Source organism: Leiobunum rupestre, chromosome 7 (assembly GCF_980474605.1).
Source record: "Leiobunum rupestre chromosome 7, qqLeiRupe1.1.hap1, whole genome shotgun sequence".
NCBI classification, from domain to species: Eukaryota; Metazoa; Arthropoda; class Arachnida; order Opiliones; family Sclerosomatidae; genus Leiobunum; species Leiobunum rupestre.
In genome coordinates this window covers 47563778-47580394 of record NC_143390.1, presented here as the reverse complement: position 1 = coordinate 47580394, position 16617 = coordinate 47563778, and the positions used below count along the sequence as shown (strand labels likewise).

The following is a 16617-nucleotide window of genomic DNA, read 5'->3' as shown; positions in this document are numbered from 1 at the left end:
TTTGTTAAGCAAATAAAGAACTAAAGAACTAAAGAACCCCTAGCTTTTGAATAAAAAAACTCGTCCGAGCAATTAATAAACTGGTCTTTGACTCAGTGACCACTGCTTATGAGAGATCATGAGACTGGCAGCTATATTGTAGTCTGCTATACAGACTGTAACTGTCTCTTGGGAATTCTTGTCTCTAGGCTATACTGCCTGCTGTCGCACGGCACTACTCGCACGTGGCTTGGCTATAGCGTAATAGTTTTCTTCAGAGTAACGTATTTTAAATCTTTAACTTTCGGAGATTTGCAAAATGGGAAAATTTAGTAAGAAACACATAAAAGGAACTGGTAAACAAATGGTCCGAGAAGGATTCAAGAAAGGAGACCACAGCTTAAATCCAGGTTAGGCCTTGGCTAAGAAATAAGTTACATTCAACGTTTGACTAAGTTGATTTTACACTTTTCATTTTTAATGCACCAGATCGTGACAAAGGCGGAAAAGGGAATATGAGGGATAAAGCTACGATTAAACGATTGTTGATGTACAAGAATTCCAAACCAATAAGGTATATGCATTTTTACAAAAACAAATTTTTGTCACAGTAGGTTACCAAAAATGCGTCAATATAATTTTCAGGAATAAACTTGGAAAAATTATCAAATCTGCACCATTTCAAAACATATTAGCTCCAGGCACAGTATCTAGAGTGGCACCCAACCAAAAATGGTTTGGAAATACAAAGGTTGTGTCCCAAAATGCCCTTCAAAAGTTTCAAGAAGAATTGGGAAAAGTAATGAAGGATCCTTATCAAGTTGTCATGAAACAGACTCGTCTTCCCATATCATTGCTGAAAGAAACGGCTAAGGTAATATAAATCTTCAATTTAGTTTTAATTAAAGTACCTAATTACCTATTTTCTAGAATTCTAGGGTTCATATTCTTGACACTGAAAGCTTTCAGACAACATTTGGAAAAAAAGCTCAACGGAAGCGACCTAATATAGCTGCTAATGATCTAGAAGTATGTTATGACTTGCTATTTTTAAGTGATCTTGCTTCTCAACTAAGACTCAATTTTTAATACTATATAGAATATGGTCACAACGGCTGATAAATTGAGTGAAGGGTACGATGTGTCTAAGGATAAAGATGCAGTTATTGAGAATCCAGAACCAAAGTTAGAGGCCCGTGAATCAATCATGAGCAAAGGTCAATCTAGAAGAATCTGGAATGAATTATATAAAGTATGAAACAGTTCTAATTATTATTTTTTACGTGCTTTTCTAATTCTTTATGTAATTTATAGGTTATTGATTCATCAGATGTTGTTATTCAAGTCTTAGATGCCCGTGATCCAATGGGAACAAGATCAAAACACATAGAAACTTTTTTACGGAAAGAAAAACCACACAAACACCTCATATTTGTTTTAAATAAATGTGATTTGGTACCAACATGGGTTACAGTAAGATTAATTTCACGACTTAGTTTATTAAAAGGTGAGTTAATTTTCATAATTATTTTAAATTTCCAGCAAAGGTGGGTAACAATTTTATCAGCGGAGTATCCAACGCTTGCTTTCCACGCCAGCATTACACATCCTTTTGGGAAAGGAGCCATGATTAATCTTTTACGACAGTTTTCAAAAGTATTTCTTTTTTTGGTTTATAGAATCATATTTATTTTATTTGAAAATGGCTTTAAAACTATTGTAGTTGCATCAAGATAAAAAATGCATTAGTGTTGGTTTCATTGGTTATCCCAATGTTGGGAAAAGTTCCGTTATAAATACTCTACGAGCTCAGAAGGTTTGCAAAGTGGCTCCATTGGCTGGCGAAACCAAAGTGTGGCAATACATTACTTTGATGAAAAGGATTTATCTGATCGATTGTCCGGGAGTGGTCTATCCATCGGGGGATACGGACACTGAGATTGTTTTAAAAGGAGTTGTAAGTTTTTGTCGCAATATTTCTTACTTTATTATATTGAAATTATGGCATTTAAATAGGTTAGAGTTGAAAATATCAAGGACCCTGAATACCACATTGAAACGGTACTTGATAGGGTCAAAAAGGAATACATAGCAAAGACGTATAAAATCGAAAGTTGGACAAGTACAGATGACTTTTTGGAGCAGATGGCTCGAAGGACTGGGAAATTATTGAAAGGGGCTGAACCTGATCTATCCACCGTGGCCAAAATGATGTTAAATGACTGGCAAAGAGGAAAACTACCATATTTTGTGAAACCACCCACACAAGAGGTGTTTTTGATAATTAAGTTTTTTTTCCTTGAACCCTTTTTTACTTTGGTTCATTTTACAAAAAGAATCAAGAAAATGAAGCTCCTGGTGTGAAATTGGAAGTATCAGAATCTACAAAAATGGAGGTTGACAATACATCTGGAGATTTACCTCGTGTTCTTCAAAATTTGGAAAAACTCAAAACAGGCTTAGAGTTTATAGAGGAAGACCAATGTAATATTGAGCCCATTCCCGAGGCGTTTAATTCTGATGATGATGATGAAGATGAAAGTGAAAGCGATGAAGAAAAACCGGAAAAAGATCCTTCAGAAAGAACAAATTTTGACAAATTGACTGTAGATAATTTACTATCAAATGACGGTGATACGGAACCTACTGGTGAACTGGAGGATGGCGTGATAAATGAAGACTGCAATATCACAAATAACACTGAACTTAAAGATGATGATGAAGTTATTCCGGAATGTATTGAGGAAATCAATGAAAGCAATACTTCAGAACCTGAACCATTAAATACTTCGCTATCAGAAACTGTTCTATATAAAAGTGAAGACAGAAATATTAAAGAACCATTGGAAATCTCAGCTCCTATAAATTCTTCTATACTGAGTAATGGTGACAAGCCCAAAGTAGCCAAAAATGTTAGATTTGCTGAGAATTTGGAATCCATTCGCATTCTTCCTGGTAAGAATGATAATATTCCTGTTTCTAAAGATTCTACCATTTCCAAATTTATACATGATGCCAGAGAAAAAGCAGAAGCTTTATTAAAACAATCATTTATACCCTTAAATAAACTGCGAGATGCAATGCCTCTTAGTAAGAAGCAATTGAAACGGAAGCGCAAGTCCGAGAATTATATCAGCATTAATGACTCCGAATCAGACCCTTCCAAGAAAACAAAAATTGTAGAAAAAGATGATAGCTTTCCTATTGTGAGAGGTGAAATTAAGGGAAGTGCTGATAGTGACGAAGAAATTCCCCAATTAGTAGAATGGGTTGAAGAAACAGCAGATATTGCACTCAAAGATGTCAAAAAAGTATATTTTTAAATGAGTTTAAAATTCATGTTTCTAATTTAATTTGTTTCACAGAGTGCTAGTGGAACTTTCATAGTTACTGAAAATAAAGAAAAACCATCTGAAAAACTAACATCTAAAGAAGTTAGTATATTGCTGATACTTCTACTACCTAATAATTGGTGTGATTAAACTTTTACATTTTCAGAGAAGAAGTATTGAAAGAGCTAACAAATCTAAGCGAATTGGAAATCATTTCTATGAAACTGCTAATGTGAAAAATAGAAATCAGGACAAAAAGAAACCTTCAATAGTTAGAAGATTTAAATCTAAAGACAAAAGGAGGAAAACAAGAGTCAAATAACTTTTAAGGCATTAGAATACGTTCTAATTGATTTTGATGGATTCTAAAATATATGGTAATTTTAAAATGATTAGTGTTCATAATCTCTAAAATGTTAGAATACTCGTTTACCCAGTGGGTAGTATTCAAATAAAAGAATTAATGAGTACTATTATATGTTTTTATTATTATTATTATTGACTTTTTAAGTAACCAATTGTTAGAAATAAGAAAAAAATTACTCGAAGGTAAGATCACTGAATTGGAGAGGCGATAAATATAACTAAAACAACCATTTGACGGCAAGATTAACAAGTCGGCCAAGGCCGTAATATTAGATCCACATCAAAAGAATAAATTTAACGTGGGACACATCACATGGGAAAAAGTTATTTCCTGAAATGATGAAGTGAAATCTCACGTTCGCGGAATCCTACGCATCTTTTTTTCATTCGAGGACCGGAAATACCCCTCAACTATAATAGTCGAGAGGTATTTCCCGCGGAATGATACTGGTTTAGTTAGTTAGGGGGGAACAATACCTAACCAACGACCTAATATCAAGAACGCGTAGAAGAACTATTAATGATAGAATCGTCCCCTGCTGCCGTCGTGTTATTCTTCTCAAAATGTAAACGCCCTAAAATCCGTCATTAGCGCCATCTGGAAAATACAAAAGTTGGATATTTTTTCTCCCGCTCTGATTGAAGATTCAAAAACGGAGGAAGCTATAAGGGCCAATGACCAATCCTGATTTCAAACTGTCCCTTAATTTAATCGTACTAATAATCAAAACGTCATTTGAGACTTTGGCGATTTAATTACCTGTTTAATTTACAACACAAATCCAGGCAGCTTCTCTATTGTAATTACACTAATAAACCATGTTTATTTGTCACGTATTCCAAGGGTTAATGCAGACACTCAAGGTAAGAACATTATAAAATTTGATGAGTTAAATATTATAACTCCAAAATATTATTTAAGGCAAATAGCAAAACAGTTATAGTAGCTAACACTATTAGAATCTAAATCTTGGGCCTTAGGCCTTGGAGTTTCAGGCCAAAGTTTTTGAAATATTTCATAATTATTTTCTTTTAAATAAATTTGGCTTTCTAAGATTACATTTGATTTTGCAATTACTAATCGCTTTAAAAAAAATTTACATCGTTATTAATTTCTTCGCGAGTTTTAACATTTTTCTTGTGTAATAAAACTTCACTAGATACGAGAGATTCCATTTTCTATGACTATTTGAAAATGTAAACACTAGAGGGCGAGAGTCAATTCCCCAAAAACTGAGAAGTATAACTTCATGTTGCCCACATATCACTTTTTCATGGTTGCTAATCGCTACCTTAGAGCAAGAGTCAAGCAAGTCTGAAAACCCCTATTTGATAAAAACCAGTTTAAAGTTCGAAATCTAGCATAATAACAATGATAATCTAATAATGAAAATTGATAAAATTAGAGTGAAAATATATATTGAAAATTTTGTACCGAGTCACCTTAATTTAAAAACACCCAAGGATTCTTATTTTGAATTTCTTTCAATAGTCACGTATCTTGACTTACTTGACTTTTGCTCTCAGGTAGCGTAATATTGACATTTATAGGATTAGTTGTTGAAGAGAAATCTCACTTTCGAGTTTTATTTTTCTTCGGGGACCAAAAATACCCCCTTCGTCCATTGCCAGCGGGATGACACTGGTTTAGTTAATTAATCTTGCATCTTGACGTCTAATATCTAAAGCTTATCATTCTCCTGGTAATACGTTATGGTCATGGTCATTATTGTTAGAATTTTTTTTATTTATTACTTCTCGTCACACTTCTGGTCAGACGTTGAGTGTTAGACTTATTTGTTACTTTGGTTTCGCAGGTAGTGGTAACCCTATTAAGTGATCCTGAAAAAAAAACGGCGTTGATATGTCACACCAATAAAAAGATATTTAAGTCGTTGCTTTTTTTTTAGAAAAATGCCCAAAATCGGGAAAAGGGGGTACAGTTGGGTCCCTAAGTAGTTCACGGCACTGAAACTGATTTCGAATGTAAAGGGTTGAAGGAGGTTTAAAAAAAAAAAAAATATACGATAAGTCACTTGGATCAAAAATTACACGCTGGGTAAAAATTCGCAACAGACGTGAGCTAGGAGGTCGGATTAAAGGGGCCACCAAATCTCCGCTAACTAATTTTAACCCGCATAACTTGGTTTCTCAGGTAGCGGTAACCCTATTAAGTGTTCCTGAAAAAACACTTCGTCGATATGTCACTCCATTAAAAAGATATGGAAGTTGTTGCAATTTAGGACGACAACAACGACAACAACAGTTACAACTATCTGACGATTGCAATAGATCTCCCTCGATATATATATCGATGTGGATCTAAAAAGTAACAAGATGTCACGGACATTAAGTACACTTAATCCCCCGATGTATTATCTATATTTTAAATATTAAATTTAAATTTTAACAAATTTCCAATCTTATTGTAAATAGTTATCTGGTTTTGGAAATAAGGTAGTGAAACCGTAAACATGATTGTTAAACAAACCGCGCCATTTCCGAATCTGAGAATGCGCTTTTCAATAAATCTGGGGAGTACTCGTTAAATATAAACGGAATATTATGCTCAGCTAAAACCGCCGCCAATTTAAATTCAGCCGATATTTTTGACCTTCTTAAGGGCTTAGTTTGGCATGTTTGCAAAATGCCGCAGCTGGTTTCACACTCGACGGAAAATATGCCGGAAAGCCGATAATAAACGCCGAGCTGAAAATTGATTCCCATTCGATATACCGCTAACGTTCAACTTTACGCTGCTAATTTACCGTCGAGTGTGAAACCAGCTTTAATCTTTGGCCTAGTTGGGCACGACGGTTTAATTCAAGATTTTTCGAATGCAACACGATAGTTTAGGAACTTTGAACATAAAAATATGAATAATCCCGATAGGGACGCTACATACGACCAAAAACCTACTATCGCCAAAGGCGGGGAATACAAGCGAAATCGCGGGAAAATGTTTTTTCTTCGGTTTTCCACTTTTCTTTTTAGAAAAACAAGGTATAGTAAGTTAAACTATCTTTTCGCAATATATTTATACATTAAAAGAATATTACTTTATAAAAATTAAATGAAGAAAAAGAGACGCGTTTTTTACGCGAAGGCGCCATATTAGAACACATAGTTTTGAAGGATGTAGAAGTGTTTAGAGCTGTTTTGATGCGTAAATAATGTCTCTTTTAAACAAATTCACGAGTTTATAACCGTTCTTAGGTAGTATTTTCTGTAAATCTAATAAGTTTTAAGAGTAATCAAATCATAGATGTAAATAGAAAAGACCTGAATTTTCACGCGTTTACTAGCGAAGAAAGCCTTAGACGTTTATGGTTAAAAAACATTAGTCGGGATGATTTTGTACCAAAAAATACACAGATGGTCTGCAGCCTGCATTTCAAGGAGGATGTTTTATTTTCAGGTTTGTACCTTTATTATGGAAAACATTTTCAGTTCAGATTAAATTACAAACCGGCCCTTACTAAATATACAATATTATTCTAGGTTTAAAAAGGCAAAAGCCCAAAACTTGTTGAAACCTAAAATTATAATTTAAGTTACATTGAATCTTCTTTTCACTTTTTGTTTTATTTATTTATACGTGTTTCAAGTATTACGCAATAATACTATGTTGCTGGCAGCATCTAGAGGAAGTTCTTGGTTTCTGTTTAACTCTTTTATAATTTATAAACACCGTTAAAAAATTATAATCTTTAAAAAAATATTATACTATTATTTAAATATTAACCTACATTCGATTGAATTAAATGTTTTTTAAAATGCATTTAAAAAAATTTGTTTTTAGTTGATTTTTTCACGGTTTATATATTTACACAGGTTAGACTACTTGTACCTTAATACGTGCTAGCGTTTTGAGCCTCTTACGTTCTTTTGACAGGCAACCCTGTTTTCTACTATGCTACTGGTACGCCCTTTAATGTATATAAACAGTACAAATTAATGTATTATAAATTTTAATTATAAATACACTAATGAGCTACCGTATTTATAATCTGATAATATGTATTTTAAAATTTATTAATCATCTACGATACATTTAAATTTAAAATATAGGTGGCGCTCCATTTTTAAATATAAATATATAAAGTTTGGGAAACATCTTTCTAAGTTGCGAAAAAAGGTCCAATCTATCCCTAAGGTTAAGGGCTTTCGGTCAAGAGAGGGTACACTAGTCACTTCAAAGCCTGCTATACTAGCCCGCCTAACTGAATACACGAAGGACCTGGAAAAAGAGCTACTACAACAAGCTCCTTTAACCATAGCTACATCTGTCTGTACCACCACAAAATTCCTCTGGGGACATTGATGGGGAGTTCATGAAATCTGAACTTGACCAAGTAATTAGGCTAAGAAGCTGAATCGCGGAAAAGCTGCTGGCACGGATGGGATATATGCAGAGACAATACTGGCCTTAGACCCCCTAGCTAGAGAATGCCTTACCTATATATTTAACGGGATTCGGGTTACCGATAGTCTTCCAACAAGCTGGAAAGAATCTCGACTCACTTTAATACACAAGGGAAAGGATAAAGAGGAGGAGGACCTGAATTCTTACCGCCCAATCGCAATGAGCTCTATACTGTATAAAGTTTAGGGCAATGATTTGGAAAGAAAGATTAAGCTCATTCCTGGAGCGAAATAGCGTCCTCAATGAGGCCCAGTATGGCTTCCGACAACTTGTTTATACTTTCGCAAATAATTGAACTCTATACCAAGAAAGGACTGTCTTTGTTTGCTGGTTTCCTTGACCTTAAAAAGGCATATGATAGTGTCCGTCATAACCAATTGTGGGATGTGTTACGTAATATTGGGTTGAATTAGTCTTCGCTCCGCCAATTACAGAAGCTCTACGATGACAGCGCCTATATTTACACTGTACAGAGAGTCACTACTCTACCCCTGAAATGTTCTATTGGACTGCGGCAACGCTGCCCATTATCTCCGGTGCTCTTCTTGACTTACATTAATGACCTGGCTTCTGACTTATCAGCTTCGCGCTTTGGTATACCGTTAATAACCCCACTTCAATCTGGAGGGGACAATGTGATACATTTCCGTATACCTTGTCTACTCTTTGCAGACGATATACTACTTTTATCGGAAAAGCCCTCAGAGTTCCAGTCTGGTGTTTAGTGGATAAAAGTCAAAGGTTGTAATATTTGGAAACCAGCTAAACAACACTGATTAAACGACTCTGTTTTTATTACAGCGTAATGCCTTAATGGAGGCCACAGAATACTTATACTTGGGAATTCTTTTCTACAATAATACCAACTATCTGGAACAGTATGAAAAGAAACTAATTTTAAAGGCAACGCGCCTCCGTTGCTATTTATACCGTATGTTGCTTTCGCTGCTCTTATTGGTCGACGGGGTGGCCTGTGTTCGTTGCCATGGTAAAGTATTTAGTTTGGCCATGGTGGTCAAGTGGTTAATTAGCAGGATCGGGTTGCATTTTGCCTCGTGTTCTGTGACGTCAAATTAATGTAGTGGTGGCGTTTCAAGGTGGAGCTTAGCTACGACGTATAACTACGTCACTAGGAGTTGATTTTATAAAATAAAAAGTGGTCTTGTCCAACTTGTTAAAATGTTGCTCTTACGTCACAAGACACAGCTTTATTAGAATATTCTTCGCACGCAGTGGCATAGCTAGAAATTCGTCAAGGGGGGGTCGAAGTATGTGAAGATTAAGAGAAGGTCGAAAAGGGGGTGGAAATTTTGTACAGTCAAAGGTAGGTCCAATTAAGGGGGGTCTGGACCCGATAACCCCCCTTTGTCTACGCCACTGTTCGCACGAGCAATTTGCACGCGCGCTAGAAAAACCTATATTCCTCGTAGCCAGTGCTGTTCCAGGCTAAAATGAAAAGGTATTTTTCCCCCTTTCCAAAACGTATTTTTGAAGGGCGAAACGTACTTTACGTGTTTTATGGTGCGTTGAGAGCGCCATCTACTAACTTCAAATTAAAAAGCGAGCGAATTTTTAAAAAAAGTAGTGCGAAAATTCAAAACATAAATTTATAATATAACATAAACATTTATAATAGAAACACGCTACAATTTATGTTTAAGCAAGAAAAAAGGGGGATATGTTTAGGGCATTTCAATGGTTTACTACTCTTTGCGAGAGTTTCATATTTCAATATTTCATTATTTATATACGAAAATTTTCAAAATGTATTAAAAACCATTGAGTTGGGAATAAATAGAGGTACAACTAAATCTGGCGGGCGCGGGAGCAATTTCGTTCCATAAGGAGACTTTATCAACTTTATCGTTCTACCGTATATGTCTCTAGTGGTGGCAACTATATTGCAATTGAATTTTTTCGCGAATCTGATGCGAAATTGAAATGTATGATTTCTTGTAAGCAACAAACCTTTGAAGTTGTTTAAAAATAATTTTATTATGTCAACACGATCCTTTTTAACTCAAGTTACGGTGAATTAGCTAATAATTATTTATTTTTATCCATATAACTTTACAAAATATAATTATAACGATGAATTTCGTACAGTCTTATCAGAACAGGTCCCGCGTAACCATGCAGTAGCGTAGCGTCCATTTCTTCCACCCGGGGCCAACCCTAAATTTGCCGCCCCCCAAAAGTAGGCAAAAATTCTGTGATACTCTGTTGATTGCAAAATGATTCAAGTCGTTAAAAAAATTAAAATTTTATTCTGCGTGTTTTTTGCAACGCGAACTCTTTTATGCAATGGTCAATATTAATTTGTACCTCTTGTTCGATTGCCACGATACCCAGATTTGTTAATCTGAACGACATTGTAGATTTTAAATAGTAACTGCACCGCGCTTCTCAATAACAATAAGTGACGTTTCGTTCGAGCCGGTTAGACTCGTCGACTGTTTTCTGTTGGCGGTTGTTGCAGTGTTGCCACACCGCGCGCTGCCCGGCTAGACTCGTAGACTGTTCTGTTGACGGCATAGAAATCTCATAAACACAGCGCACGGTGTGACATCACTGCATCGAGGTTAACGGTAATAGTTAGTGTAGGGAGCTGTTGGCTCGAACGCGTGGCATGCAGGGCTTGCCACCACCCTCCTACGCATTGTAACCCGGCCACCTGAATTAATGGCTTCAAAAGTCGCTTGATGACTTAGGCCTAAGGTGGTGCCTTGGGTATTAGCCTAGCTGATTATTATTATTATTATCAGAAATTATAGCCCAGTGTACCGGTAACAAGAGAACCACACCACCGGAGGCCTATCATCATAATGCCCTACGCCAGCGTCCACAGCCCGGACAGGTGACAAAACCAACATGGGTAGTAGTACCCTACTACTGAAGGTCGCAAGCCGCTCTCCCAGCAGAAGGTTCAACAATGGGTTGACCAATTCGCCCCTTCGCACACAGCAGTGGGTTACATGAGCGGGTGCTCTAGCATCGGAATCCAGCACCTTAACTACATAGAAATCTCATAGGTAACTAGAATGCTGCCGCCTACGGCCGAGCTTGACGCCAGTTCGCCTTGAACCTTCAGCCAATGAGAGGCCGTAGAGTGGTTCCGCCAAGGAGGATAATAATCCTCCTTGGTTCCGTTACTATAGCGGGAGAGAGGTGACGTCATTCTCTCCGGTGACATTAAATTCTTGGCAGAACCGCTCTTTGAGCTCTGATTGGCTGAGATCTGGCTTCGTCTGCCACGGCGTTTGGGCCATTTGCTAGTTACACGGCAGCATTCTAGATACCTATGAGATTTCTATGGGTGCCAAAGCCCTTAAGAAAAGGTGGACTAAAGGGGGACAACGGGCACACTGCGGTCCAGCGTAACCCGGCACGATCGGCACCGTAGATCCCAATGGGCTCCACAAAGCCGGGAAACCGGGCCACAGCGCCTCATACGGAGACCCGCCGCCCCACAGCAGGCCACCAAATCCGCCTAGGCGACAGGATGCCTGGCCCCTCTCCATTAGTTTGAGCTGAAGCTTAGTTTCCAGCCCTTACCTGACCGAAGTCGGAGGTCGGAGATCGAACCATTTGATCTCAGCTAACATCTCCCGGTGTGCCACCGCCCTTATGGGTTACAAGAGCCGGACCCCGACTCCTCAGTAAAGCCACCAGTTATTGAACACTCAGACCCCTTAAGGGCCTGTGACAACACTGCAATAGTCGCCTGCCAGCGGCTGCCGCCAATGTCACTTTTCTGACCCAGAATATCGGCCGGCCGCGTTGGTTTCAATTTGCCAGGCCGCCCCCTACATCTATGCCGCCCGGGGCCATGGCCCCCTTCGCCCCCCCCCCCCACGCTACGCCACTGTAACCATGGCAACCGAAATCGTAATTGTAATTCGAGAAGTATTATTCCCAATTCAATGGTTTTACCAGATAAAGTAAAGAGGACTATTTTGGACTCCCCCTATGTTTGAGAGGGTATTTAGAAAGAGCTTTTTAAACGGTTTGTAATTAATGAACGCAGCCAAAATCTGCCAAAAGGAAAAGTCGATATAAGAGATGTGGCATCCCTGCTTTAGCTGCAATTTCCACGATATGTTAGCAGTTTTAAAGGTGTTTAAGAAAACAGCCTGTTCACTGTGAAAAATATATACACATTAAGCCAAATTAATTTTTTATTATGTTTACTTTATTTTACGGTTTATGGAAATATATGTTTCAAAGAGATGAGTACTTTATTTTAATTTTAGGTTTGGATAATGCCGGAAAAACGGTAAGCCTTTGTCATATTGTATTACTAAAAGTAAAGGAGGAAATTTTAAGAATCAATGTTGGGTTTTTAAATTATGGGAATTAAAAACATTTTTTTTTTACTTTCAGACTTATTTGGAACAAACTAAAACAAAATTTTGTAAAAATTATAAAGGAATAAATCCCAGTAAAATAACTACAACTGTAGGACTAAATAGTAAGTGACAGGTTTTTTATGTTTGCCCCAGTATGCAAAACTGATCAAGTACCTTTTTTCTTGGAAGAACTTAAAAAATTTCTTATTAATATTTTTCAGTTGGAAAAATTGACATTCATGGGATTCGCCTTAATTTCTGGGACTTGGGAGGACAAGAGGAGCTACAGTCACTATGGGATAAGGTGATTTCCAACACCAAGTGATAAAATTATAATGGGATCATTAGGTTAGAGTTGGGTTTTTCCAATTTTTGAGACTTTTCAAATATCGTCACTATAGTATTACGCCGAATCGCACGCTGTGATATACATCATTGATTCTTCTGATAAAAATCGTTTAGACGAATCACAAAATGCATTTGGTAAGTTTTTTGTCACAAGTTTACTTTCTCAGAATCACACTGAGAAATTAACTTCATTATCATTTCTCAGACAAAATGATTCAAAGCGAATCTCTTCATGGGATGCCATTACTGGTATTGGCTAATAAGCAAGACATTCCTGTAGGTCTATAAAATATAAAACCTAACTTGTAGATTCCTGATCTATCTAAATTAATATTGTAGGAGTGTTTATCCGTTGCCGAAATAAAACAAGCGTTTCGTGACAGTGCTAGGAATATTGGAAGGAGAGACTGTCACACCATGGGCGTTTCAGCTCTAAGAGGGTATATTTTTACATATGTCACTTAATTAAACTACTTTAGGATTGCACAAAGACTTGGAGATAATACAAAGTTATTATTTAGGGATGGTGTGGATGAAGGAATAGAATGGGTGGTAAACTGTGTTAAGAGGAATTCTATCTCTCGTCCACCCAGAAAAAATGATGACACTTGAAGCACTATTTTCATGTTGTATATTTTGTAAATATGTAAAATATTTTCTCCTTTTCCAAAATAAAATATTCAAATCTTTTTGAAAGGGTTGGTTTTATCTTGCTATTAAAAATAGACCTTATAAATGGGGAATGGGATAAGGATAATTCCCAGATCTTTTTATGAAATATTAAATAAGAGCAGATGTTTGGTTAAGAGGGTTGCCACAAAATTTGAGATTAAAATTCCCTCACCACTTTAAAGAGATTTTCCCTGACTTTTTAAGGACAAAATTTTTATGTTAAATTTTACTTTTATCAGAAGTTAATACTGTTAAGCAAATAATCATATAGAGTTTTTCAGATAACTAGTAAAATTGCCTTCAAAAAGTGTCAAAAGAAAATTGAATTCCCTGAATTTTTACAAATTCTTAAAACTCGACTTTTTGGGCTTTTTTTTAAATTCCCCGACATGTGGCAACCCTGGTTAATAGAAATAACAGACAAAAATGATTTTTTTTTGTAAAATTCCACAATTCGCTTTTATTTTACACTTTCTTTTTGTTGCCTGAAACAATATCATCATAACGTAATTCCTTACAAAGTATTAGTTACGATATTATTATTATCAGGTAACATTTTGTAAATAGACTAAAGAATTTTGTTTTCTTTTGGACTGATAAACCAAAATTTCATTATTTTAAATACCATAGCTTAACATTATTTTATGTATAGAAGCCAAATTTTTTAAATTATCTATTTTTTCTTTCTGGAGGAAAAATATATATGTAGACCTTTCGCGATAAAAAGATTTGGGGAAATTTACCAGCTGCAATTGAAAAACTAAAAAGCTTTTTTTAATTCCTACATAATAATAATTATAATATCTGAAGGGTTTTTAACAAAAAAACCATGCATATACACCACTCGCACTTTTTTGTCTAAAAAAATATAAGGAACATGACAAAAAGAAAAGTCAACGATAAGAACCATGGCAACATTGACAATATTGGTAGTTAATACAATATGCATTATGTACAGTTAATGTTAGGCCTGCAGCTGTGCTTGGATCGTGGAAGCTTTTTTTTTATTGAATTTATTAAACTAAACAGGACCTCTGAAATATTAAAAAACGTTGTGTCATGGCACCTTTTCATTCTTAACAAGCATCTTCAAGTAATTACACTGGACAGGCCTATGCGTAGCGAGAACGCTAAACGCTTCTTGGATGGCAAACCATTTACGTTTACGACCTGAAAAGAAGAGGCAACAATAAAAAATAAGGAAATACAATAGAGTTTATTCAACTCCAGTTAGCCATTCTGTAACCATTGTAAATCAAAGGTTCGGGTAATTACCCTTGAAGTTTTAAAATAGCCCAAAGACAGATGGGAATTATTTTGTTTTAATCTCTCGGTCTCTTATTGTCAACCTGAATTGTTTTGGCACTCAAAATTTGGACATTGTTCAAAAAAGTTACCCCCTCAAGGACAGGGCTAGTGAAAATTTCGCAAAAATTTAACTTTACAAATATATTTTAACTATCATTGGGTCTATTTATGATAAACTTATACCTATACTTTTAGAGTCTTCCCATTCGTCCATTTCTTCAGTTACAATTAGAACAAATACGGATGTACGATGCTTTCTCTCAAAATTCTAAGAATTAAATTTATTTAATTAAATTAATTGCAATAAATGAGTTTCTGCAGAAAATCTTCACCTCAAAAATCCCCAAACAGCGCCCTAGGTGTCCCCTAACTCCAGCCTCTTCCATAGCTTCTCTAATTGCGGCAGCACCTGGTTCCTCACTTGGCTCCAAACCCCCACCAGGCACAATCCACCTATCTGGGATCCGACTGCTGGTAACCAACAATACCTTTAAAATATAATTTTTACAGATTGAATAATTTAAAAACATACTCTTTGAACAAGTGAATATAACAACTAGGCTGGAGTTACGCATTGAAGTTCATACTATGATATTTATTGATTTCAATTATCCTTTTAAGTTACATAGTTACTTAGTGGCGAATATTAAAAGTGCACTTAGCTGAAGGATTTCCGTCTGATAGGCAATTGTTGTGTTTAAAAAAGGGAAACCCATCTCCTTAGACGAAAATCCAGCAACTTAAGTGCACTTTGGACGTTGGTCACTAGGTGACTCTAAGCTAACCAATGATGCTATTAATAAAATTGATTAATTTCTTAGATACTTCAGTTGTGATAGAAATGAAGTGAATCATACAGGCCTTCAATATTGTACACTCAAATAATGAGGTTTAATATTCCCAAGGATATGTTTTCAAAGGGCTTGGCTTTTACTTTTGACAAAGATATGCTTAGCCTATATGAAACACAACACATTTCAGCATCCTTTTTCAAAACCCTTAATTTTTTACTGTATGCGAGTTTTTGTTCCATTGATTACTTTGGTAACATGAAAATTGCATTCGTTTTTGGTGTAAAAAGTGCAATTTTGGGGAATTATTGCTCTTTATATATTTGGCCTTGCCAAGGCTCGAGTCCTTACCTCGTTCTCGTCGTCATTCTTGACGCATAGGCAAGCTGCTCGCTTACGAAAGCCATCTTCGTCGTAAGTACGAGTAGAATTTGGTTTCTCTTTTACCATTTCTAACGTAGGATCTAAGTACCGAAGAATTTGAGTAGCTTCTAGCCTACTAAATCCATTATTTTTCACCTGACAAAAACAAGAAAGCGAGAACCACAAACACCACGATCGTGGAACATCGCCATCTTTAAACTGTACCCACAGACTATCGAAAACGAGAATAAGCCATTTTACCGTACAGTTTTGTCCAGGGAAATTAAAGTGTGTAAAGTCGGGAGAATTCTTATAAGAACCAAAGACTATATAAGCTATATAAGCATACCCAGAGGCTAGGTGGACCTCTTCCCTTCTGGCAGAGAGAATTCTGCCTCTGGCAAGAAAGCTCAATTATCTTTCCAAATTGACGCGTCTCTGACCATTCTGCGAAACTAGTAAATTAATTTGTCTATAGGAAAGATTAACGAAATTACATTGCGTAAAAGCAGGGAGAAAATTATAGAATTTTGGTATGAAAGGTTTTCAAAGTTTATTTTATGAAATAAAATATTTAATTTTATATTATTATTTTTATTGCATTATTATCCACTAGCTTTTTAATATCATGTGTTATTTATATTATGATTGTGACTAACCAATTTAATTTTGGCATGGAAATA

At 36.0% G+C, this 16617-nt stretch overlaps 3 protein-coding genes across 4 annotated transcripts; 2 read left to right on the top strand and 1 right to left on the bottom strand.

Annotated features, from left to right (window-relative positions):
- The first annotated feature begins 208 nt into the window (after positions 1-208).
- On the top strand, positions 209-3732 carry Ns2 (nucleostemin 2). Its single transcript, XM_090181405.1, has 12 exons — positions 209-389; positions 469-553; positions 625-853; positions 910-1008; positions 1079-1231; positions 1294-1452; positions 1522-1635; positions 1703-1936; positions 1996-2250; positions 2316-3290; positions 3345-3413; positions 3478-3732. Exons 1-12 carry the CDS (start codon positions 299-301, stop codon positions 3631-3633), a joined length of 2619 nt encoding a protein of 872 aa, XP_090037531.1. The 5' UTR covers positions 209-298; the 3' UTR covers positions 3634-3732.
- Positions 3733-12034: 8302 nt separating this feature from the next.
- Positions 12035-13478, top strand: LOC149936547 (ADP-ribosylation factor-related protein 1-like). The gene is made up of 7 exons (XM_090181111.1): positions 12035-12379; positions 12487-12574; positions 12674-12756; positions 12854-12935; positions 13006-13076; positions 13140-13240; positions 13322-13478. Exons 1-7 carry the CDS (start codon positions 12287-12289, stop codon positions 13410-13412), a joined length of 609 nt encoding a protein of 202 aa, XP_090037237.1. The 5' UTR covers positions 12035-12286; the 3' UTR covers positions 13413-13478.
- A 454-nt stretch (positions 13479-13932) lies between these two features.
- On the bottom strand, positions 13933-16174 carry LOC149936546 (diphosphoinositol polyphosphate phosphohydrolase 1-like). Of its 2 annotated transcripts, none has more exons than XM_090180670.1 (4): positions 15923-16174; positions 15113-15268; positions 14970-15048; positions 13933-14642 (listed from the first exon to the last, which is right to left on the bottom strand). In XM_090180670.1, the coding sequence occupies exons 1-4, from the start codon at positions 16019-16021 to the stop codon at positions 14530-14532; spliced, it is 447 nt and encodes a 148-aa protein (XP_090036796.1). In that variant the 5' UTR covers positions 16022-16174; the 3' UTR covers positions 13933-14529. The 2 variants fall into 2 exon arrangements, with proteins under 2 accessions (XP_090036796.1, XP_090036795.1); XM_090180669.1 differs by having other exon boundaries at positions 13940-14642; positions 14964-15048; positions 15923-16173.
- Positions 16175-16617: the final 443 nt, after the last annotated feature.